Below are 23282 nucleotides of genomic sequence, written 5' to 3'. Positions count from 1 at the left end.
TGCTCTTTTTGTTTTTCATTTGGTAAATTATTATTTTGGTATGCCTATTTGGTATGTCTAAAAATTTAGAAGTGAGCTTAACAGTGTGTCCTTTCATAGCATGTAGGCTTTCAGCTGCAACTTTCTGTAAGAGGAAATGCATCTTTAACCTCCCCAGACAATATAAGCAGCAGTAACGCTGGTACCTCTCAGGATTCATTTTAGTTCTGCTTGTTATTTCAATAACTGAGGATTAGCTCTCATCTGGTAGTGTTGTAAACATCTTTGTAATGCATCTGGAGCACAAAATCCATCCCATTTGATGGGCACAAAGCAGGCGTTTGTTTCTGTTTTAACAGGAAAGCCAAACAATTGCAACGCATAATTTGGTTTTGGGAAGAATGGATTCTTTTTTAGTTTTGGTCCCACTGAAGATTAGTTAAAGTACATGGAAAAGGAATTACTGAGCACAGATCCAAGCTGACTAATTGAGGTTCCTAAGTAGATGATTACCTACTTATAACTGCTCTTCACATTTGAGTGGATGGCCACAAATATTTTAATCTTTTGGAGAGCAAGAAAGAAAAAAAAACCAACAGAAATTTTCTGTAAAGTCTCTGTGACTTGTCATACAGTACTTACTATTTTTATATCCTCACAAGGCCTGTCACAACACCCTAAAACCAGGATGTTCTAAATCTGTAAGAAAGAAAGCCATTCCTTGGGGAAGTTTCTGTATCTTTCCTGGACAAACGTTCTTCTGTATTTACTGATTTTAAATAGAATATTAGCAGTCTACTTTTTAAAAAATCCTAAATTATAAAATCCTTTCCTACTTTCAGCATATCATGTTGGAAGAAAATTCTGACCCTCCTTTCCCACAAACCAAATTCAAGCCCTCCCGAAGTACTAGAAAAAGATTTCTGAAGGCTTTCTTCAATTCCTTTATATGTCACATATAACAAATTTGCAACCATCTCGTCATAAGTAATAGTCCCTTAAGCAGGAAATTAAGTTGCTATCAGTACAAAAAATCACCTTTTTGCAATTCTTTAGTTTGAAGATCCACACATCCCTCTTCACTTCTTGCACTTTCAGGCTGTTGTGACTAAATACAAAATCAAAAGAAACAAATATTGCAGATATTCAGAACAAGTATGTCTCACTCTGCTCCTTCGCATCATGATGAACATTGTCTTATCACAAACTAGAGAAGTCTTCAAAAGCTTTCTTATTCAGATATTAGTACATATATTAAGAAGGAACAGTCAGAGCTAAGTTCAATAGTGCAGAACTTAGATTTGACCTTGGAGTTAGTATTAGTACCAGAGGTTAGCTTAAAAAAGCAGATTCCAGGCATTCAAGGTGCAACACCTATTCTGAGTTCCAAATACAAGCAATAGGGTAGAAATGTTCACCTATACAGGAAAAAAAGGGGTCTGCAATGTATAATGAAGCACAATGACCTCCCTTCAACTTGTGTTTTGGGTAGATTTGTTTAGGTTTGCTTGCTATTTAAAAATAAAAAAAAGAAGTTGCAGATCAGCTCAAAGTTACTATTGCATAAATAATGCTACATGGAGCTAAGTGTGCCTAAGTCTGATCCAAACAATGTAAACGCAGATACAGTTCCACATTATGGCTATACTGACTCTACAACTATGTTATGGTGGTAAACAGTACAGCTGTTTGCAAGTGGAATTCAACTCCTATCAATAAATCCCACCAGACTGAAGCTGATTTAAGCTTTCCTGAAGTCCACCCTTTCACAGATGCTTGGGAGATTCTGAACCACGTTATCCCTCGAAAACTTATTCTCAGAGCTTGGCAAAATGTGGATGCACTCCTGCATCTGAAAAAGGAATTAACCCATGTGGAATCCTGCCTACTATGGATCACAGCCCAAACACACAGACAGATTCAGCTTTGGTCTTACACAAGCTATAGGTGACCATGAGCCTAAACACCCTGCATTATCCAGGGTGCCTCACTGTTCTGCGACAGCAGATAATGGGCTGTAGTTATCAGAACAGAACAGCAGCAAGTGTGGCTCAAACACACTGCAGATGTGAAAGTCTGAAGAGTGGCCAGGAAGTGATGCAATGCAATGAACAGCAGTGCAGGTTTGTTTACTGGTTCAAAGAACTAAACCAACATCTGCCAGCTCTAAGAGCTGGGGTGTGGATGGCTATTTTACAAGCACTATCACAAGCAACATGCACACAGTATAACCAATTTTTAAAAAACCAAACTTGGATGTCACGGTCACAGAAGAAGTTTGGCTGAAGGAGGGAATTATTCCTAACACAGAATAACATGGATAACCACAATTTAAATGCCAGCTGCTTAGAAAACTACAGCTGAATAATCTGAAAAATCTTTCAAAGTTCTCCAGTTTAAATGCTACTTTTGCTACACAAAAATCAAAAGGTATAGTAAGAAACCCTAGCAAGATGTATGAATAAGCAAGAAACAGCACAGTAAAAATTTTCAAAATAACATAAATACCTTGCCAGTTTTCAAGGTACTTTCTAGTTCTTCTGCCAACTTTGGTAAGGCTGCATCATTGCCTAATGGAATACAAATATGTTAAAATTATCAGATTACATTATGCATTTATCTCATGCTATAGCAGAATGCTATTTCTCCGTACTACCTCATGAACACAGCACAGGAATTTAAACCCTTCCTGTGGACAACAGAAACAACTGCCAGTCTGTTTACAGCAAACCAGCTCAATAAAACCCCAACTTGGCATCTGCAGGAACACAAGTACTTCTGTGTTTTCCTTAAATACAGAAGGCTTGGAAAATATGGGGTATCAGGATTTACCACAGCTTACTTATGAATTCTGACTTTGGCTTTTCTTCTTGCTTGCATATGAATTCTAACTTTGGCGTTTTCTTCCTGCTTTTCTTCCAAAAAGAAACCACCAACAGATTTTTTTAGACCATTTGGACCATTTCCAAACAGCAAACTACCTCTGTATTAATGAATGCAGAGCTAAGAGTTAATACTAAGGATATATTTTGTTTTAAGTGACAATTAGGTCTAAATCTGTCAGCTCTAGAACCACAATCACTGAAAATGTCCAATTTCTACAGAAACTGAAAACTCAGTAGCTCCTGTTAGCATCAGTAAGATTTCAGAAAACCTAAAAACCCCTTCCCATTTCATTCCCCAGGGGAAAAACTGTATGCTTACAACATCTTAAAAACAGGCCATGGCAACAGCATTGTCACATGACTTCTACAGCATTTTTGGAAACCTATTTCAGAAACCTGTTTAGACAGCTTTTCCTAAACAAATAGTTATAACATGATAATTCACCAGTGATGCATGTGAAGTGATTAAATTACAGTTGCTGTTCACAGAATAAGTACCATTACCACTGGTACTTAAAAAAGCTACATCAATGGACAACAAGGATTAAGGCAAGCACCGAGATAGGAATACTTGACTGTGTAGCATTTTACACTTTCACAGCTCATGTCTGTCTCTTGTATAAACAACAAATAACATTTTTCAAGTTTACTAAATCGGAATCCTTCCTAGACAAATTCCTAAAATCCCAGAATCTGCTGAGAGTGCTTTCTCAACTCAGATATCAAAAGAACTAGAGAATAAAGCCAATCTTTGAGAAACTGGACCTAAACCCACATTATAAAATGTTTTTTGAAATAATGCCAAAGACAGACATGAGAAGGAAAAGATTTTAAAAATAATACTTGATTAGCATCATTCCACTTCCTGTGGTATAAACAAATGTTTCTACAGTTTAATTTCTCCAAAATTTATAATGAAGTCATAATCTTGACTTCATTATAGCGTCTACAGAATTAATTAATTTTCAAAAAAATTGGTGCTTCAGCTACTTTGGAGGGTCAAAGAGGTGCAAGGTCAAAAATAGTAGGATGTTCATTACACTGTCTTTTAGGAACCAGCAACCATGCAAGTTCATTTCAAACGTTAGCTTAGAAGAATGGATCTGATATAGACTGGGATATACTTAATGTCATATACTATTATTTTCTATTTAAAATAGACATCTACTGCTCGCTTAAAATACTTATTTAGGATGACAGTCTGATTCCTTTGTAACACAAAGCAGAACAATTTCAAATGTATTCACAGGACAAAATTAAGCATAAGACAGTGAATCTGAACATGACTACTAAATAATCATCCAGAGAAGATCTGCAGTTATGAGTACGGATGTCCACTCTTATCCTTCAAAATTACTATGAAGTTACCTCTCTAAAATGATGAACATACAACAAAATGAAATGCATCCTCTTTCCTAAAACACTTTTTTGAATCTTGTAACATGTTAAAAATGAAACCTATGTGTAGCTCCACAATAATTACTCCTTGCAAATCACTTTATATATTACCTCACAACTTTATGTCAATGTATTTTAGTAATTTTTTGCATTCTAATATTTGTTTTCCAACACAACTCAGGTGGTCCTATTCACCCAAAATCACACGCTTATTTGTCACCAACTCTTAAATGTATTAATAGCCATTTTGCAACTAACAAAGAAGTGAGGTATATTTGAATAGTACAAGTTATTTCTAACTAAAATGGTGGTAAAATGCATCAATTTATGACAATTTATAAACTGAAAAATTAAAAAAACCAAAAAGAAATCCTCACCTGAATTAAAGGTTGCATTACTTTTCTGAAAAGTAACTTCAACGCCAGTATCATCTGTTTTGACCAAGCTGGTTTTGTCATCACTGTCATATGGCTCTTCTACATGCAACAAAGGGAGGTCCCCTTTTTTCCCTAATTCTGCTTCTATTGTTACTTCACCATGGTTGGTGCTTACAGTCACTTCATTTGCAGAAACTAAGGAAAGAGCCTGTGTCTTAGGCAGGTGAGTCCTTATTTCAGAAAAGTCACTTTCTAAAACCACGTTTGAGTTTAATTTATAGTTTACATTCTTAACAGCTTCATTCTCTATCACTGCTTCTGAAATCGTACAAGAGAGTTCCGATGTAACATCTTCATGCAAAACATCTTCAGCTTGCTCATTGTCCTCACCTGCGTCTGGGGAAGGACTCTCAGCAGCCTCTGTACTAACCTCCACGCAGAGGGCCTCATCTACACTCATGAGGTTCACTGCATTTTCACCCGTTTCTGTGATTTCACTGTCTGCTGTGGCCTGAGATGCTGCCGATTCTGTCCTCGCCCCACTCTCACGTGTCTCATTCTCTCTCCCAATAACAAGCAAAGAATTCTCACTTTTTTCGGAGCCTGTAGTTGATAGGATGCATTCAATCTGGTTAGCAGTATTAAAAATTTCTTCACTGTTGTCTTTTACTTCTGTACTCTCAGCAGCAAGTTGACTTTCTTCTATGACTGTAAAGGTAAAGAGACTATCACATTCTTCCATTGTGCTCAGAGTGATCACTGCCCCCTCATCCTTATCTCCTATATTTGAAGCAGTTTGTTGATCTTCACTGTCAGTTGCAACCCTTAGCACAGGAGCTCCACATTCTCCCACAAAAATCACAGAACCTTTGCTTTTCCCATCTGCATTAAAAGCAGCTAGTCCAAATTGCTCATCTACAGTTGCAGTGGTCTCCACACCTTTACATTCCTCTGATGCATTTGGAGAGAGAACAGCATCTTCATCTCCTGCTACAATGAGCTGACTTTCAGCTTGTGGTGCTGCACTGATCAGGACTATTTCACATTCTTCTGTCATGCTTGTAGTGATCATAGCAGCCTCGTATCTTCCTTCTGTTTCAGAAGCAGTGAGTTTGTTTTCATCTTGCATAGCTACACTAGACATAGGAGCTTCAAAACATTCTGCTGTACTTGTAGAGATCATTAATGTTTCATTTTTTGACTCCGTGTCTGAGGTATGTTGAATCGCCTCTTCTGTGACTTCACCTGACATTAGGATTACTTGTTCTTCCACAACACTTGTGGAAATCATAGCACACTCATCCTTTTCTTCCTTACCACTAGCAGTTGGGTGACTCCCATCATCACTGTTATCATCTCCTCCTGTACTGGATTCACTAGGCATGGGAACCTCATATACTTCCATATCTATGGAAACCATAGCATTCTCATTTATTTCTTCTGTTTTCACAGAGGGGAGCTGACCATCATATTCAATAGCTGCACTTGACATAGGAGCCTCAAATTCCTCCACAATACTGGTGGAAATCATAGTGCACTCATCTTTCTCCTGCTTACTGGTAGAAGTATTCACACACTCTTTAAACTCTGTAGCTGTGCTGGGCATAGGCATTGTGTCTTCAGTGTCTATTAAGATCATAGAGCTTTCCCCACTTTCATTTACCCTTGCAATAGCAAGTGGACCTTCTTCTGCATCCATGGCTGAATGTAAGGGAGCATCTTCCACTGTGCTGGTAGAGATGACATCACCTTTCACTTTCACTTCTCTGTCAGAAGGAGTACGAGAAGTTTCATCTTCCTTTGGAACTGCACTACTTATAGAGGCATCAAGTTCTCTGCTGTGAAAGGAAGTCATGGCATTCTCATGTTTGTCCTCAGCACCAAACTGAGTCTTATCTTGCACTGCCATAGCACTAGTCATGGGACCCTCACACTCCTCAGCATCTGAGGGAAGCAAGGTACCTTCATGCTTTCCTTTCTGTGCAGGTAAGGCACCCTCATCTGCAGCACTTGCACTGGTTACGCTGCTTTCAACAATGCCTTTATAATTTTTGCAGTCTGTGCCACAATTAGCTTCTTTCTCTACACTTGTCATGCTGTCGACAGTAAGCTTATTTATATCTGTGCCAGCCACTCCTGACTCAGCTTCCATTTGTTCAGCAACTATGCAGATAATGGAACTTTCACCTTCTTCTGCACCTATACAAATTAGTGCATTTTCACTTTCCATTCCAGTACAAGTAGAAGCATGCTCATTTTCTTCATTTCCTCTTCCTGTACTGGTTACAATGTCCTCACCTTCTTCATCCTCTTCTTTTGAGCCTGTACTAGTCACAAAACCTTCATCATCACACAGACCAACACTGACTGTAGTGATACTGGCTTCTTCCTTTGCCCTTGTACTGTCCATTAGACTTTCACATTTTTCAGCTTCTAAACAAACTACAAATCCCTCATTGCTGTCTTCTAGCCCTGTGCAGACTGCTGAAATTTCAGCATCATCTTCTGGGGTTATGCCTGTGCTGGTCACTGTGCTTTCACCATTTACAGTATCTTCAGATTTGTCACCACTAGTTCCAGCTGTAGCACTGTTGTTTGTGACCACTGCAATACATTCACCAGTTATGGTGCTTTCTCCTTGGGTATCTGTACCAGTCACAGAGCAGATGATGAAGTTATGACCTCTTTCTTCTGCACCTGTGCAAGTCACAGTACCTTCATGTTCTTTTACTTGGCCAGCTATCACACTGCCCCTAAATTCACCTGAATTATCACCACTGGTGGACCCTTCACCTGTTTCTGTCCCTGCACTAGTTACAGCTCCATCGCTCTCCATTTCACCTAAGCACGACACAGAACTTTCAAATTTGCCTGTATCTACACAAGTTGAGGTATTTCGCTTTTCTTCAGAGCCTGCACTAGTCACAGCATCATCTTTTTCTTCTGTCCCAGCACTATTCACACTGTCTTCAATTTCTACTCTGCTTGGGTTCACTGAGTCCTTACCACCCTCTTCTGCATCAACCATGGTACAGTCACCATTTTCTTCTCCTTCTGTACTTGTTAGGAAACTTTCACTTTCTGCTAATCCTTCAGTGACAACACTGCCACCACCTTCTTCAGCTGCTGCAACAGTACAGTCACCAATATCTGCTCCTGTGATGAAACTGCAACCCTCACTACTTTTTACCCATACACCTGTTGTGAAACCTTCATCAGCTTCTATGCTTGTGCAGATTACTGTCACCTCACTTTCTTGTTCTGAGCAAGTGGTTGTAGCATCACTGTCCTTTTCAGAATGTGGTGTACCCTCAGCTCTTCCTCCTCCTGTACTAGTTGCCATTGCAGTGCTCTCAGTGATCTTTTCTGTGCTAGTTCCTATCACAGTGGCTGGAGTTTTTTGTAGGCTGCTGTACAATGAACTAGGTTTATTACTTCCTGCACTGGTACCTACAGCATTACTTTCATTTTTGTCTTCCATGCCAACCACATTGGTCCCTTCCTGCCCACTGGCAATAACAGAGCCTTTGAAAGTTTCCTCAGGAACTCCTTCAGGCACTAAAACAGAGGAAGACTGGATCATATAATCAGTGTCATGCACCTTGTTTTTTTCCACACTATCCATTGTGCTTCTTTCTCCCTTTGTGGAGGGATCTGTATTCAAGCACTCTCCTTCTTTTATTCTTAGGGTAAGTTCTTTTGTTGTTACATCTCCACGATCTTCAGTTATGTCAGACAACAAGTTTTCCTCTTTTCTTTTTAACTCCCTATCTTGAGAGCTTTCCGACTTTGCTGCTCCACTGTAATCTTGACTACATAACCCAGCTGTACCGTCTTCCGTTGCCTGTTCACCAGACCGGGACACCTCATTATCTTTTTCTATACTGTTTGCCATGATGGTGGTGTCACCATCATCTTTCATGATAGAACTTGGCCCTGCACTATCTTGTTCCATGTATACAACCTGTGCTGTATCTTTCTTCAAAAGGAAAGCATCTTCCAATAAGGAAGTCCCATCTGAATTATGGCATTCTTTAGACATACTACCTAAAGAATCTGTAAAATCTGAGATATCCATATCCATGGACTTTGCATCAGCAGCATCTTCCCTTGAAGAATTAATTGCTAAAGGAACATCATCTGAATTAGAATTTATCACAGTTTTTAAATTCTTTGGTCTTCTGCTATCTTTTGAAGCCTGATCTTTACTGGCCACATTCTTTAAGGTTCTACCACTTGTTTCATCCACAATGCTCATTTTAGAAGCCCCTTGTTTACTGGGTCCTTGAGCCATAGAAGCTTTTTTGGACAAAGTGTCTAAGGCACCAACTTGTTTATTAGAAGTATCTTCTTGTTCAACAGTTTTTTCAGCTGCAGGCAGAAACTGTGATTCACAGGCTTCAGGATCTGCCAAGCTATGTTTTAACTCCTTATTTGAAACAGAACGAGATACTTTTTGTTTTACTGCACACTTGGCATCTCTGGCTTGCAAAGAGTTTTGAATGTTTTTTCCTTCAATGTTAGATGCTTCCTGTGCTTTTGTTTTTTTCAAATCAAGTTCCATCAGCTCTTCCGCATGACCAGAATGCAAGCCATCATTATTCATAGCTGCCTTTTGAGGGGCTGGAGCCTGGCTGCTTTCAGTTGTGCTGGCTGATTGCTTTTCCTCCTTAAGTAAATCTTGGTTTGATAAACTGCCTTTTCTGTTTTCACAGGATACTTTCTTGCTTTGTTTCTTATCCACTGCCACTGTGACATTTGACAATCTTTCATGCCCACTATCCATTTCTTTAGTATCTTTATCTTCCAATTTGATGCTCTCTTCCTTCTTCTTTGCTTCCTTGTTGCTGTGCTTTAAGTTTCTGCTTTTATGACCTTCAGCAGAGAACCTTCTTTCTAGTTTAGAATTACTTAAATCTTTATCACCTCTGTACTTCTCTTTTAGAGACCCTTTTTCTCCAGAATGTAACTTAACTCTGTGACTAAAGTCTTTTTGTGATCCCTGAGTTGACTGTGGGCCACTTCCAAGCTCAAACTCAGCACCACTATCCTCCAAACCTTTATCTTCATTTCTGGATTTGTGTTGTTTATCTGAATCATTGTCTTCCAGGCTCTTATCTTTGTCCAGTTTCTGTCCAGTGTCATGTTTTGTTAATTCCTGTAATTCTGTTTCAGATGCTTTGAACTGTTTATTATGACTCTTTGACTTGGACTTTAACAAAATCTTGTCTTCTGCAAGGCTCTTAGATCTTCGTCTATCTTTATGAACACCATCTTCATGTTTTACATTACTATCAGAGTTAGTTGATTCTATTTCATGTTTATCTTCTGAGTAGCTTTCGCTTCTTCTATGCGATGCTGAAGCAGGTTGCTTTGAGGCACTTAGGGAATCCTTCTGTGGCTTAGAATCACTCAAGGACCTTTTGGTCTTGCATTCTGCCCTTGAGAGATGTCTGTCTTTTTTGTTTTCCTTCCTCAGTAATTCTTCAGCTTTTAAGGTTGATTCAGAAGGGTTTTTTCCATCCTTTCCTGTTACTGATACTTTCCGCTCACTTCGGTGTTTACTTTTTCTTTCACATTTGTCATCTGAGGAAACCTTTATTTGTTGATTATGTTTCTGGCCACCATCCTCTCCTTTCAAACTTCTCTCAGATGAATGAAGTTCAGCATCTTCACCTGACTTGTGAATACCATCTCCTTTATATTTGTGCTTTAAAGAAAGTTTATCTTCTAAAGAAGTTCTTTCCTTCTCAGTTTTATCTCTGTAAGACTTGGCTTCTTTTTTGGCAGAATTTCTCATATGTTGAATTTCTGTGTCAGTATCTTTTTTGGGGTGTTTTTCATTCTTAAATATGGATTTCTGCTTCTGTGGTTCTTCACTATTGACTTCTGCTTTATCCAGTTGTTTTTTTGGATCCCTTGTTTCATTGTCCTGCTGAGTTCCTTCAGCCTGAAGAGAAGTGGAGGTTCTTCTTTTATGTTCTTTTTCTGTCTTAGAATCACTTTTGCCTTCCTCAGTTGAATGCCCCCATTCTGAAAGTCTTCTAAGCTGTTTAGAGAATTCGTTTTTCCCATGATTGTGCTTCAATTCTTTGGAAGAATTTTTTTCACAAGTCTACAAAAGAGATTTTTTTATATATGTAAGTACATATTACACAGTTCCTTCACTTATGTGACTGAACAGAACTGGCAAGCACAAACTCCCGAAAAAAACAATACGCTAGGGAATACACTTAACATTGTAATAAAAATTCACCTAAAATATAGTCAGTCAGAAAACAAAATTTGCCAGTTTCATTTCAACTATCTACTATTGTGGAAAAACCCAAAGCAAAAGAAGTTATCCTTAAGCAGCCTGTCTGAACTTTATTATCTTTTCTTTGTAAGGTAATTTTTCTAAAATGACTTAAACTGATTTTTGAATAGACAATCACAATTTCAGGCATTCTGTAAGTTCCTTTAAATAGCCATTATGCTGTCTAGTAGAACAAAACCGTAACTAAAAATTCAAAACAAAACACCACAGCAAAACCTAAAAAAAATAAATCTAGACTTCTATTTGAACTTCCACTCCCACCTTTTTTAATTTAAACAATGTTATTCATAAAATTCTTGCCATAAAAATTTTATTTCCTTTTGTGTTTGGAGCACAGTCAGTTTAACTTTCCAGTGAGAAGTTTAAACAGATCAAGCTGAAGTCTTTGCATATAAAAAACACTGCTCTTTTTTAAAACCCAGCATGCTTCAGAGATTAGGGCTCAAACTGCATCTCAGGTTCTACTAGACATGCATCAGCACTGAATATACAGACCATATTTCAGTGGCTATTGGAATTCAGAAAACATTACTACAGTGATGTCAGATCACTAATACAACTGAAGGAACAGGCAGGGAAAAACTTACTAGTGAGAACAAATGCAATTATATGCAGTTTGGTGTGGACATATGAAAGAGTACTATTAGAATTAAAACGAGGATCGTAAGGTTTATTTTTAAGAGACACCTACCTCATTTGTCTTTTGCATTTCTTTAGAATCTTCTTCAGATGGCTCATTTTTCTTTCTGCAGCTATCTTCAGCATGCCTGAAATAGGTATTTGGACAACTTAATAAAGAACAATCAGTACCAGTCTAACATTACTTCGTAAAATTTCTGCTTTCACAAGAGCTGAGCACAAGAGAGAAATGCTCACTAAAAATACAGAAATAGAACATGATCACCAAATTTCTAACCAATTTGCCCAGGCTTTTTTTGGTTGTAAAATTATATATCAACTTCAAAAGTACTTGGAATACAAGTGCTTTAAAGCAGTATTAGTATGACATTTGTACTGCTGTTGTCCCTGTAAAATGGGTCAGAGTTCTCCTTGCCCCATATTTACCTGTATGAGGACAGTTATGTACACAGGTATGTATCTACATAAACATCAATCTAAAGATGAAGCCAACTTGACTTGCCTACTAGATGCACAAACATGTAAAAGGTCTCCATTCTCATGCCTTTAATACCATTCTGTGAAAAGCCACATAAAGACTACTACTGCAGTCTGAGATACCATGTCTTTAAGCAGCTATAATTTTTCTGCCTGAATTCCATGCTTATTAGTAACAAAATTATGCAAATATTTTAAGAGAAAACTGTTAAAATGGATAAGGCTAAGTACAAAGTTGAAAAGAACCTTTCCAATCTGCAAAAACGAATATTCAAAACCTTAACTCCTATTGAGTAAATACTAAGTACCTTGAATCCCTTTTTCTTTTTCTGCTCAGGGCCACTTTTTTTTCCAAAAATTTCTGTTCTTTAAGCACATCCTTAATGCTGGTACCAGTAGTTTTTGACTCTACACTTTTTGATGAAGGTTCTTCTAAGTGCAAGCCACTTTTTCCTAAAATAATACACAAATGGTGAAATACGTGCACATAATTTATTAGTGTTTCAGCTATAAACATGACAGAAAACAGTACAGAGAATACTAAAATGTAGCAGAGAATAGCAGTTATACAGGTATTAATTGAGCTTAAGCAGCGTAATGGATATATGAAAAAGTGAAGAAGAAATTCCGTATTAATATTTTGCATTATAATTTTTTCTGTTACATCACTGTTGAGATGTTGGGTTACTAAGGGAAGGAAATGACTACAGACTTGTATGACCATTATTCAAAGCGGAACGTTTTATTCTATGGAGAATAAGTGAGAGCAGGGTTGTGTGCGCTACTCAGTTTTTCTTCTCATACCTTTAGCATTCTGATTTCCAGTTTTTAGGGATTTTGTCTTTTCTGCAGCCTTCTGTTTACGTTTTTCTTCGAGTCTCTCTCTGTTAATTCGTCTTCTAAGGAGTCTTTCTTCTTTTTCTTTGGCCTAGAGATACAAAACCATGGAGAACAATTTATCATTAGGTCAAAGAACATTCTTTGACTACAAATATAAGTCTAAACCCCATAGAAAACAAAACACTGTAGCTTAAGGCAAGCAAAAACATTAATACGCCTTAGAAATCATACAAAAGTTAATGGAACACTCTAATATTTTTGTGAAGTGAAATTAGCTGAGTTCCAGAATTTCACTGCCAATCAAGACTGCAGACTGAAGCTATGAGACTTTCTCAAAGAATGTATGCTTTATTTGTATGTATATACAATATACACACAACATATTTTATACACATGTATTACACATGTAACATAAGTATATGTACCTGGCCAAAGGAGAAAATCTAAAAGAACTGCTGCTCCCTCTTCTCTGTGCTGGCCCTTCTGCCACAGAACAGAGCACATGTGCTTAAATCTCTGTTTCCATTCTCAATGGCTGCAGACTTGCTACAAACTGCTGATTTCACGGTCAGCAAGGACTACGCTTTTTGTAAAGAGTTGGTGTAATGAAGTAGCCTCCAGTACTCAACACAAGCCTGATCTACTAAAAACCCCACTGAAGGCAGGCTGCAGGTACATATGGGTTACTTTTTACATCCATATTTTATTTTGGGGGGAGGGGAAAGAGAGAGAACACACTGTCATTGCTTTCACTGCCAGAAGCCTTCAAACTATAATCAGCAGAGCAGAGCGCTGTGCTGGAGAGCAGACTGTGCCATACTGATGGAAACCTGAAGAAAGGGCAGCTATAATACAAGAGGAAAAAAAAATCCCTGAAAGGAGAAGAAACAGAAGACTATCCCCTCACACAAACCACCACCAAACCAGAAGTGGAATTTCTGCCCTTATAAGTTTTAGGACCAGAATGTGAGCAGTAGAAAAGCCCAGACTTACAATGGACTGACGGCGCTGTTCTACAGTTCGTTCATCATCAGAATCACTGAAGTATTTGGAGTACAGGAAAGGCTTGCGAACATAAGCATGGCGAACAGGCTTGGCTTTCCCATCACTCAGCTCGTTAGCATGGGGCTTTGTCTTGCTTTGACTGTTTATCTCCTCTTCATCTAAAGAAAGATTAGTGAGTGTAGAGATATATTGATAAATTAGGGCAGTGCTTCCAACATAACTTTTGAGGAGGCAAAGCTACTCAGAACGTATTAACAATTATTTACTCTAAAACCATAAACAGTTAAAAAAATTAAACCCTTTTAGCATCCAAATATCATTAGATTATGAAAATCAAAGGTACATTCATGTGTTTGTGCGCATCATTCAGCCAAAAAATTGCATGACACAAACCTGGTAATAAACCAGGACACAACAACTGGGTTTACCCTCTTGCCTGTAATCCCACTGCCCGTTTACATATAGTATTTAGTAGCTAGCTATGCATGAGAAGTCAATACAATTTCTGCTATGTATTAAATTATAATTCTCCCCACACCAAAAATACCGCTACAGTATTTGAGTACGTAAAAACTAGTTGGCCTACTGAAATACATACACGAAACACGCTGTTGCTTACACAGATGTAAGTATTAATCAAGTAAATATAAATAAATCTATTTCAGTTCTATCAAGATTACTAGAAATAGTGCAATACTGTACTAATTATTTGTATTCCTGAAACATACTTGAGGTTTGTTTTTGTTTCATAAATATTTAGTCATAACTGAACATAATCTGTCAAGTTTCAAAGTAAGACCAAAGCCAGAGGAACAAGTAATTCAGTGCTTCTAAACTATATTTTGAGAGCAGAAAAGGTAACCTGTGAGCATACTAGAGAGAACTCATTCAGGTACTAAGGCATTCTGCATTATAAAGTGGAAAGTTTTATTAACCTCATAAATCAGAGTCAGAAGTCTGTCCTAGATAGGGAGAACACAAAAAGGCAACGCACTCAGTGAAGCAACTTGGTATTTCTGAACTTTTAAAGCTAGATCCATTCCTGTTCTTTCTACTGTGGCCAACTTCCTGAATATTAAAGCTCTAAACCCAACCTGGTGTACAGAGTCAGCTACAGCCACTACCTCGGGGTCACAAAGCACTCCAGTGTTATACCAAGCTCATGGTGGAACGGAGAGAAGAAACCCCACAGAACAGTGACATTCACCATTACGTGCTTTTCTCATCTATGTAATACTGTAGCATAAAAAAGATTTAGAATGTTTAGAATATACCAAACGATATTATATGAATAAAAATATTCAAAAAGCAAATCCACTACTAATCTTTTCCAACTGCACAAACACTATCCAGTTCACATTCAAATTCTCTCTCAGATAAGTACAACATTGCAAACCCTCAAATTTAAGATATGGTACACTCAACAAAAGTATTACATACTCCTTATTGCTAGTTAACAATGTAATTATTTTACCACCTGATGTGATCTCCCCCTCTTCAGTACTGTCAGAAATTACAGGCTCCTCTTCGCTCTCCTCTTCAAAGGAAGAAAGGTCACTGGTATGGACAGAGCTGACCGTGATGTCACTGAGTACATCCGTATCTGAATCTATTAACATATTTTCTTGCAAAGGAAAAAGCAAAAACAAAGAGCTCTAAGGCAACACACTTAGTTTGTGAAACTTTTCTTACCAAAACATCAATTTTGTCACTAAGAACAAAACTACGTTAAGAATTAGAAATAAGAAAACAAAATTGTAACACCTTAATAAAATAACCAGGCTAACTCTGGTTTACTCAAAAATCACTGAGGTAGAACTATGAACTTTAAATGAGGACTGAAATTGTTGAGAGAACTTGCCAGATTAAGATGACCAATCACACACCTGAGGAATCAAAAGGTCATCCGATTCCTAATTCAGGTACCTCAGCTAAGAGAGTCCAATTGTCACTAGCAGACAAGTTTGCCACAACTAGCAGAAAACTTACATTCCAAACATACTGATTCCAAATATTCTAATTCGGCTCCTGAATATCTTAAAAACCTTACTCCTTTATCTACATTTTGAGGAAGAACATTGCCCATACCATACCTTCTTTAGTGCTTTCAGATGTTTTATGTTTATTGCTGTTTTTTTCTGGAACTAACTGTTTCACTGGTTCCGACTCTTTTGCTTGCTTTTCTTCTTTTGACTTTGTAGTATCATCACTTTTCTTTGAATGATCAGACTTCTTGTCAAGCTTTTCCTTCTTTTCTTTTCTTCTTTCACTTTTTTCACTGCTGTCTGGTTTCTTGTCAGATTTATCCAATAATTTACTCTTTACCTCTTCACTTTCCTGTTGAATATCCTTACTTGTAAAAGTCAAAATATTAGTATCCTTTGCTGAAATTTTTATTTCTTCACTTTGGCAGGGAAGCTCATTTAAATCTTCACACTTTGCAAGTGTTTCAGCCCCTTCTCCAGAAAGGTCACAAATTGCTTTCTCTCTGTCTGGCAAGTCCTCCGTATTTCTCTCTTTATCAGTGCTACCATCCACACTCTGCTGAGATGAGAGTTTTTTTGCAAATTTGTCATTGTTCTTGGGATTTGAGGTCTCTGTTGAAGCCCTGGCAGCACTTGCTTCTTGGTTAAGAGAAGTTATTGTTTCCAAAATGGACATTGCATCACTAGCTACATTAGCACTTGGAGCTGTAGCAGAGACACCTTGAATAGTAAAAAAGAACAGAGTTTTACCTCACCCTAGTTTCTGTAATTCTGTTGAGATAGAACGTTAAACAAGTGAAAAGAAACAGAATAAGCACTCTCTATAAAATTATTTATAATTAACTAAAATATTTGACTAATTTTGTCTTGAGAGATTTTGGTTAAAAAAAAACAACCAAACAAAAAACTCCCAAGAAGTTGCATTCCTGTGGCAAACACTGTACGATTACTAGAGATTCATTTTGCTCTGTGACACACCACTGTTCCTGAGGTCTGCTAAAGAACATGGGGATTGTCAGTGGCAAGGACATTCTGAACACAGTCCTTGTTCAACTTTACCAACATCCTAAGTAGGATGATGGCTCTGGATAATATATGTACATATATAATAATACTCTACATATATACACACAATGCAGGAGGAAGTCAGTAGCTCACACCTCTAGTATCTCCATTTATGGAAAAAGAGCGACTCAGCATACTGACTATATAACAACAGGACTACCAGAACTATGTTATCACTTTTCTGTCATCTCAGAACCAGTTCTGAAGATGGATGACTAAGAGCTAACTGGACTAGCACTAAGAGTTGCAGCTGGCTTAGTAACCCATTTTACAGGAAGTGGGCCTCACAGGAAAAAGGCTGGGATTTAAATAAAGGTTACAAATAGATGGATGGCTGTGGAGTCTCTTGGAATAGGAAAGAATGGACAATTACCTGCAGGAGTGTTTAGAAGTCAATACAGATAATATCAGGACTTTAGCAATCCAAATTTTATGGCACACAGCAACTGCACACGTAACTGTCTATTAAGTAATTTTTTCCCTGTCTACCAATGAACAAGAAAGTTACATCATTCTTCTCTTACAGCTATGTCTTATCTGATCCTATAATACTGAGACCAAGTTTTCTCCCCACAGTAAATTGATCCCAAATAATCTCATGACAGAGTGATGTGGTCATAACAGGGTGACATCTCTCTTGCTTCTACTTTATACATAGAGTAAGAGACAAATGCTATGGCACAGTGCCTAGAGCTCACCTTGCTAATATTGATACTAATAGTGTTATGGTGGTAGCAAACCTAGTCAATGATTCTGCTCTCTCAAACCCCATTTTTTTGTTAATAGACTGCTCAGAGAAATGGTAGAATACCTTGTACTGCAACAGAAGCATCTGCTTTCTCCTCACTCGGAGATGTACTGGGGCCTGACTCCTCTTTGTGATTCAATGTGGCTAAAAATTCATGGACAGCTTTTTCCACCTGAGGTCTGAATGTGTGGTTGATCTTTGGGTCCACAACCTGAGAAATAATTCTGTCAATTCCCGATTCCAACATTCCAGACCTGGAACAAAGTTACATAAATTAGTATGAAAAATTAGCTTCCAAACATGTAGTAATGAAATATGATCATTTAGATGTGACATAAACACTCATGAGAACCTCCAATGAAGCACCAATGTTTTCTAAGCATCCCTACAGCTATGTATTTAGCCTCTACCTTATCCATAAGAAAAAATGTGCTAGGGAAACAAAACAGTCCAAGCACACAGAATGAACACAATAAGCAGCCTGTTGTTACATCATTACTGGTTACACCTACAAGTGTAATCTAACTGCAAAAACCATTCGTGGAAGAAATTTAGAAGAAACCCTATAGTATCAATTCCCGCAGCATAAAGAGATGATTTATAGAAGGCATGAGGTATAAATTAACTACTAAACTACTCATCACTACCCTAAGTTACTTTCTGCCCAGTATAAGGTGGCAAGTTCCGCAGCTTTATGGAACACACTTAATCTTCAGTAAAATAAAACAGAAAACCCACAGCTGTAAAGCTTATCTGTTTAGACCCCTGTAGTCTTATGTGGGATATATGCTACCTCTTGTCCTCATTGCTTCTTTAACAAGGAAAAACTGCTCCCCTCCCTACAAACCAAACAGTCCTCAGTACAAGTTATCAACAGTACCACCACAGCATGACGGAGTAAGTTTGTTCCCAAATCCTTGGTTTAATCCAATTTAATGACCAAACTCATAGTACTCTGATGAAATTTCCTAATGTTTGTTATGAGTCTAACATTTCAAAAGAGAGACTGGAGTAAGCTCCATGAAATAATGTAATATCGGGCTAAAGTGTCTGACATAATTTTAACAAAAAAAGCAATTCTTAAAACCTCTTCTCTGCCCAGCTAGATTTAAAACAATTTTTCTGTTTTGTGACTTTAGCTTTGTACTCTGCAGAGTTTAGTTTGTCACATACTTCTCCTTAGCTCTAAACACAATAATTGCAATTTTATTAATACCTCCTTTAAAACAAAAAGTAAAGGTACCCTTTAGCTAGAAGGTTACATTCCAAGACAAAATCAAGGTTTCCAGCCCTGCATAAACTTGGACCAGATCAAAGAACATCTCGTCTAATTCTGACTAATACTGATGGTGAGTTACTACCTCAAGTAATACTGCATTTTAAACACTGAGAGGGAAAAAAAAAAAAAGCTTTTTCAGATGTTTCTTCGAAAAAAGCAGCCCACTTTACATTAAACCAGAGCCTTTGTCACCTATCACAGCACACACGCATGCTCAGAGAAACCTCAGAACTGTCACTTACTTGAGAACCTGCTGTCTAATGTTATTTCTCAGCTGGTTTTTGTTGAGATGAGGACTCCAGGTATGAGTTGCCAAATGATTGGAAACAAAGTTGTCAACGCGCTGTCTCAAATTCTGGTAGGCAGGCTAGAAAGCAACAGCAGAGATTGGACTGGAAGGATTGTCTAAGTGGTTGGTTATCCTTCCGGAGGCCAGGCTAGGAGAGCTGGGAGCCCCGTCGAACCCCCTCGGTGCCCTGCAGGCGCAACCGCTCCCGCAGCCTTGCGGCGATGGCAGCGCGTTGAACGCTGCCCTGGCAGACCCTGCGCGAACCAGGTGTGTGTGCCCGTGCGTGCACGGCCGGCCGGCCCGCGCTCCCCGCCCAACACGGGGCTCCGGCTTCGCCCCCGCGGCCGCGAGCGCAGCCGGAGGGAGCCCCGCGCGGGCCCAGCGGCCGCTCCGCACCTCCGAGCGCGGAGCCCCGGGCCGGGCCCGTCCCCGACCTGCCGGAGCCCGGGGCGCCGAGACCCCCCCCGAGCCGCCGCTCCCACCCGTCCGCCCGCACCTTGGTGTCCACGTCGGCCAAGCAGTCGCGGCGGAACTGGTCGAAGAGCCCCTGGCTCTTGAGGTGGTTAACGATCATGGAGACCAGCTCGGGCTCGGCCGCGCCGCCCCCCGCGCCGGCCCCGGCCCCCGGCAGCGGCGGCGGCTGCTGAGGGGGCGGCGGCGGGGGCGGCGGGGGCTGGGGGTTGGTGGCCATGGGGGCGGCGGGGCGGCGGCTGCTGCCGGCGGTGCCGGCCGGGCCCCGGGACGGGGCTGCTCAGCGAGCAGCGGCGGCGCTGACCCCGGAAGCGGAAGGGGACGGCGGGAGGAAGCGGCGCGCGGCGCGGGGGGAGGCGGAGGCGCCGCCGCCGAGAGCGGCGCCATCGGCGCGGGACGAGCACTGGCGGGGCCGCGCGCAGCCGCCGCGGGCCCCGCAGGGGCGGGGGGGGGGGGGGGGCGGAGCCGCTCGCGGCCCCCGGGCCGGTGCGGCCCCGATCCGCCGGGCCGAGGGGGGAGAGAAGAGGCCGCGGCGGCGCTCGGCCCCCGCCCGCCGAACCCACGGCCCCCCGCGCGGCGCGGCCGCCGCTGGGCGCTGCGGGCGCTGCGGGCACCGCGGGTGTGCCCCTCTCCCTAGCCGCCCCGACCGCCCGGCGCCGCTGCAGCGCGACCGGCGGCGACCGGCGGCCCCGCCCCGCGGCCCGCCCCTTCCTGCGCCGGCCGCCATGGCGGTGCGGGCGGTGCCGCGCGCTTCCTCCCTCGGGCGCGGGGCGGGGCCGCGCGGGGTCACGGGCGGCGGGGCCGTGCGGGCGCTGCTGGGGCCGCCCGGGGGCTGTTCCTGGCTGATAACGGGACCTCCCCTACCCCCCGGTCCTGCCTCCGGGGCCGCCGTCGCCGCGCCGCTGGAGGAGGCGGCTGGAAGATGATACTTAAAATACTTGAATTTAAGCTTGCCACCTTTACAGATCAGCGCATTCTCACGTGTTCTTGTAATAGAAATGCTTTCAGCCCACCTCTTGTTTCCTGGTTACCTTGTTAGGCGGTTTTTTTTTTTTCCTGTGCCTCAGTGTTACGGTCACAACTGTCCAATGTGCTGAGGCAAGGAAGATTGAGATCAGATACTAGAAAACATATTTTTCACTATTCGGGTGGGCAGGCATTGGGGTGGGTTATCCCAGGAGGTGGTGGAGTCACCGTCCCTGGAATTATTTGAGGCGTCTGGGTCTGGCGCTGTGTGATACAATGTAACCTGTAGGCTCTGCTATATGTGTTTACAAACTGGTTATGACTACAGTTGCTTTTGCATTCTTTTTTAGGACAGTCTAATTTTACAATATTTTTCACATGTATTTAATATAAGAACTCTCAGCAAGTTTCTTAATATCTTCTAAATAAAGTAGATAACACATATTTTTTAGTTCCAGATGCAGTTCCTAAACTTCAGGCAACATTTAAATGTCTGAAGAAATACTAAGAAATGAGACAAACAGAAAGGAGATGTATATGATATTGTGGGAACAAAAAGTTTACATGGCTGCAGGAGGAGGCTGGACAAGTAGATGAAAGTACAAGTCACAAAATTCAGCGAAGGTGCTTGTGGCCCAGAATGTGCCTGCTCTGTGGGCTACTGGGGACTGGGAAGGTTTTCTTTTCTAGCTGTAGGCTTGCTTTTTGTCCCTGAATATGAGACGACTCTAAGGCTGGGCAGACCCACTTCAGCCATTGCTGTCAGGTCAGCACACAGCTTGTGATTTCAGATTAATGTATTTTTGTCTCAGGTTATAGTTGATTAACTGGGGACATAAATGGCATGATTATGCCTCATCTGAAGCAGAAATTCTGTTCCTTAATAGGAATAAAACACTATGATGAATTTGGAAATGTTGTTACTGCTAGTAGCGTAAGTAAAGTCACTGGCAACAGCTCACTCTTCCCTTTCTAGACAATGCTGCAGAAATCTTATTCTATATGGATGCCTACCACAGGCATCAAATTTGGAGTGGCCAACATGCCCAGCTGATTCTATGAGTGTTCATAGATTAAACTCTCTTGAAGTCAGTTCATACCACAATTGATAAAAGCGGTAACTGAACTTGATGGGTTAGTTGATGTTTTCTGGTTTTTGTGTTTCAGTGAAACACTTTCTTTGTTCATGCTATGTATGCTGATAATGAATCTGAATTTATGAAGTATCTGAAATCCAGGTGACAGCTGGATTAAGAAAATAAAAAAGAAGGTAAAAGTCCTTCACTTTGCGTGGTAGTCAAGGATTAATCTGAACAAGTTTGGTAGTGATAGGAGATGCCCTTCCTCTGTGATGAACGCTGTTGCAAAATTCTGTGCTCTCCAAAGATAAAAGTATTGCTGTCAGTATTGAGCTTACAAGGGTGATGTTCCTCTTTGACCACTGTAGTCTTTTACAGACAAGGGTACACAGAAAGGGGAGTTCTTAGTAACATTTTGAGTTTTCTAATAAAAATAAAGACTTTTCACCAGGAATAACTGAAATGCCTGAGCATATTCTTGGATAGTAAAAGCTCTAAAGCTGCTCAACACCAACAAGAGATCTGTCCTGGATGAATTGCTCACTTCTTCCTCTACATATGTGGTAATATGTCTGTGCCTTGCACCATCTGTGTTACCACTGTGGCTCCATTCTCTGAAGTTTATTTTATTTTAGTATGTAGCTTATTGGTATGTTGTTTGTTATGGCACAATAAACCCCAGAACTGTGGGTGCTAAATTGATTTGTTGTATAAATGTGCATTGCCTGATGCATATTTCATTTTTGCTTCTCCCTGTGCATAAACAATATACTTTTATGGTTGTCTCTAGTCAGAGAAAGCCTCAGATTTTCTGATGCTTACTGTTGGGTGATTTTTCTAAAAAGGGCAAAATTATTATGCCTAGGAGCAGCACTAGTAATCACAACCTAGTCCATTCTGTTTTGGAGCAGCAGAGAAATGGTGCCAGCACTGCTGAGGTTTTATGCTTCATCAATAACAGCATATGTGGCTTCAGCTAAGTTGCAGCATGAAATGCTGTAGTTGCAAGACTGAAATGTAGCCAAGGCACAGACTGTACCTTCAGTTGTGATGTGATCGGAGCAATATCCATATCCATATCCTTACATGGGAATAGTTGCAGTAGATAAAATGTTTTTGTACTGCCATGAATGGAGGATATGCTTCTGTCACCCTTTTTTTTTTTTTTTTTGTATGTAAATAAGAACATTTGGATAAACTTGTTTAGTAGCATGTGCTTGAAGTGCTCTTTCTGGCAATGTCTCGGGGTGACTTTATGATGTGTATCCCATATCGCTGCCCTATGCCCCCATGGCTTCACAACCATGTTTCTTTCCAGGTGTCAGTCACGTTTTTATTTGTTCAAACAAGTATATACATGTATTTATATTTTTTATTTGGCTGGCAAATAGGCCCTGTGTAAAATGTGAAGCTTGTTGGTTTAAGTTATCTGTAGAACAGCAAAATGTATTTTGCTTCAATGGCAAGCTGCCTGTCCTAAGTGT

The 23282-nt window shown here is 40.3% G+C and overlaps 1 protein-coding gene across 3 annotated transcripts in view; it reads right to left on the bottom strand.

The window, feature by feature from the left end:
- Positions 1-19973, bottom strand: part of BOD1L1 (biorientation of chromosomes in cell division 1 like 1) — a 35964-nt gene extending 15991 nt beyond the window's left edge. For 2 of the 3 annotated variants that reach the window (XM_069014424.1, XM_069014425.1), the window contains exons 1-12: positions 19779-19973; positions 19236-19360; positions 17778-17968; positions 16010-16621; positions 15394-15540; positions 13905-14074; positions 12876-12999; positions 12380-12524; positions 11647-11722; positions 4640-10754; positions 2488-2549; positions 1018-1087 (exon numbers count right to left, since the gene is read on the bottom strand). In XM_069014424.1, coding sequence (XP_068870525.1) covers positions 1018-1087; positions 2488-2549; positions 4640-10754; positions 11647-11722; positions 12380-12524; positions 12876-12999; positions 13905-14074; positions 15394-15540; positions 16010-16621; positions 17778-17968; positions 19236-19360; positions 19779-19973 — 8032 coding nt within the window. Of the gene's footprint in view, positions 1-1017; positions 1088-2487; positions 2550-4639; positions 10755-11646; positions 11723-12379; positions 12525-12875; positions 13000-13904; positions 14075-15390; positions 15541-16009; positions 16622-17777; positions 17969-19235; positions 19361-19778 lie in introns of all 3 variants that reach the window. The other variant, XM_069014423.1, reaches the window with a different exon arrangement.
- Between the last annotated feature and the right edge of the window lie 3309 nt (positions 19974-23282).

The sequence above is a fragment of the Aphelocoma coerulescens genome, chromosome 4 (assembly GCF_041296385.1).
Source record: "Aphelocoma coerulescens isolate FSJ_1873_10779 chromosome 4, UR_Acoe_1.0, whole genome shotgun sequence".
In the NCBI taxonomy this organism is placed as follows: domain Eukaryota; kingdom Metazoa; phylum Chordata; class Aves; order Passeriformes; family Corvidae; genus Aphelocoma; species Aphelocoma coerulescens.
The sequence above is the reverse complement of the archived record's forward strand: the minus strand, read 5'-3'. Positions and strand labels throughout refer to the sequence as shown.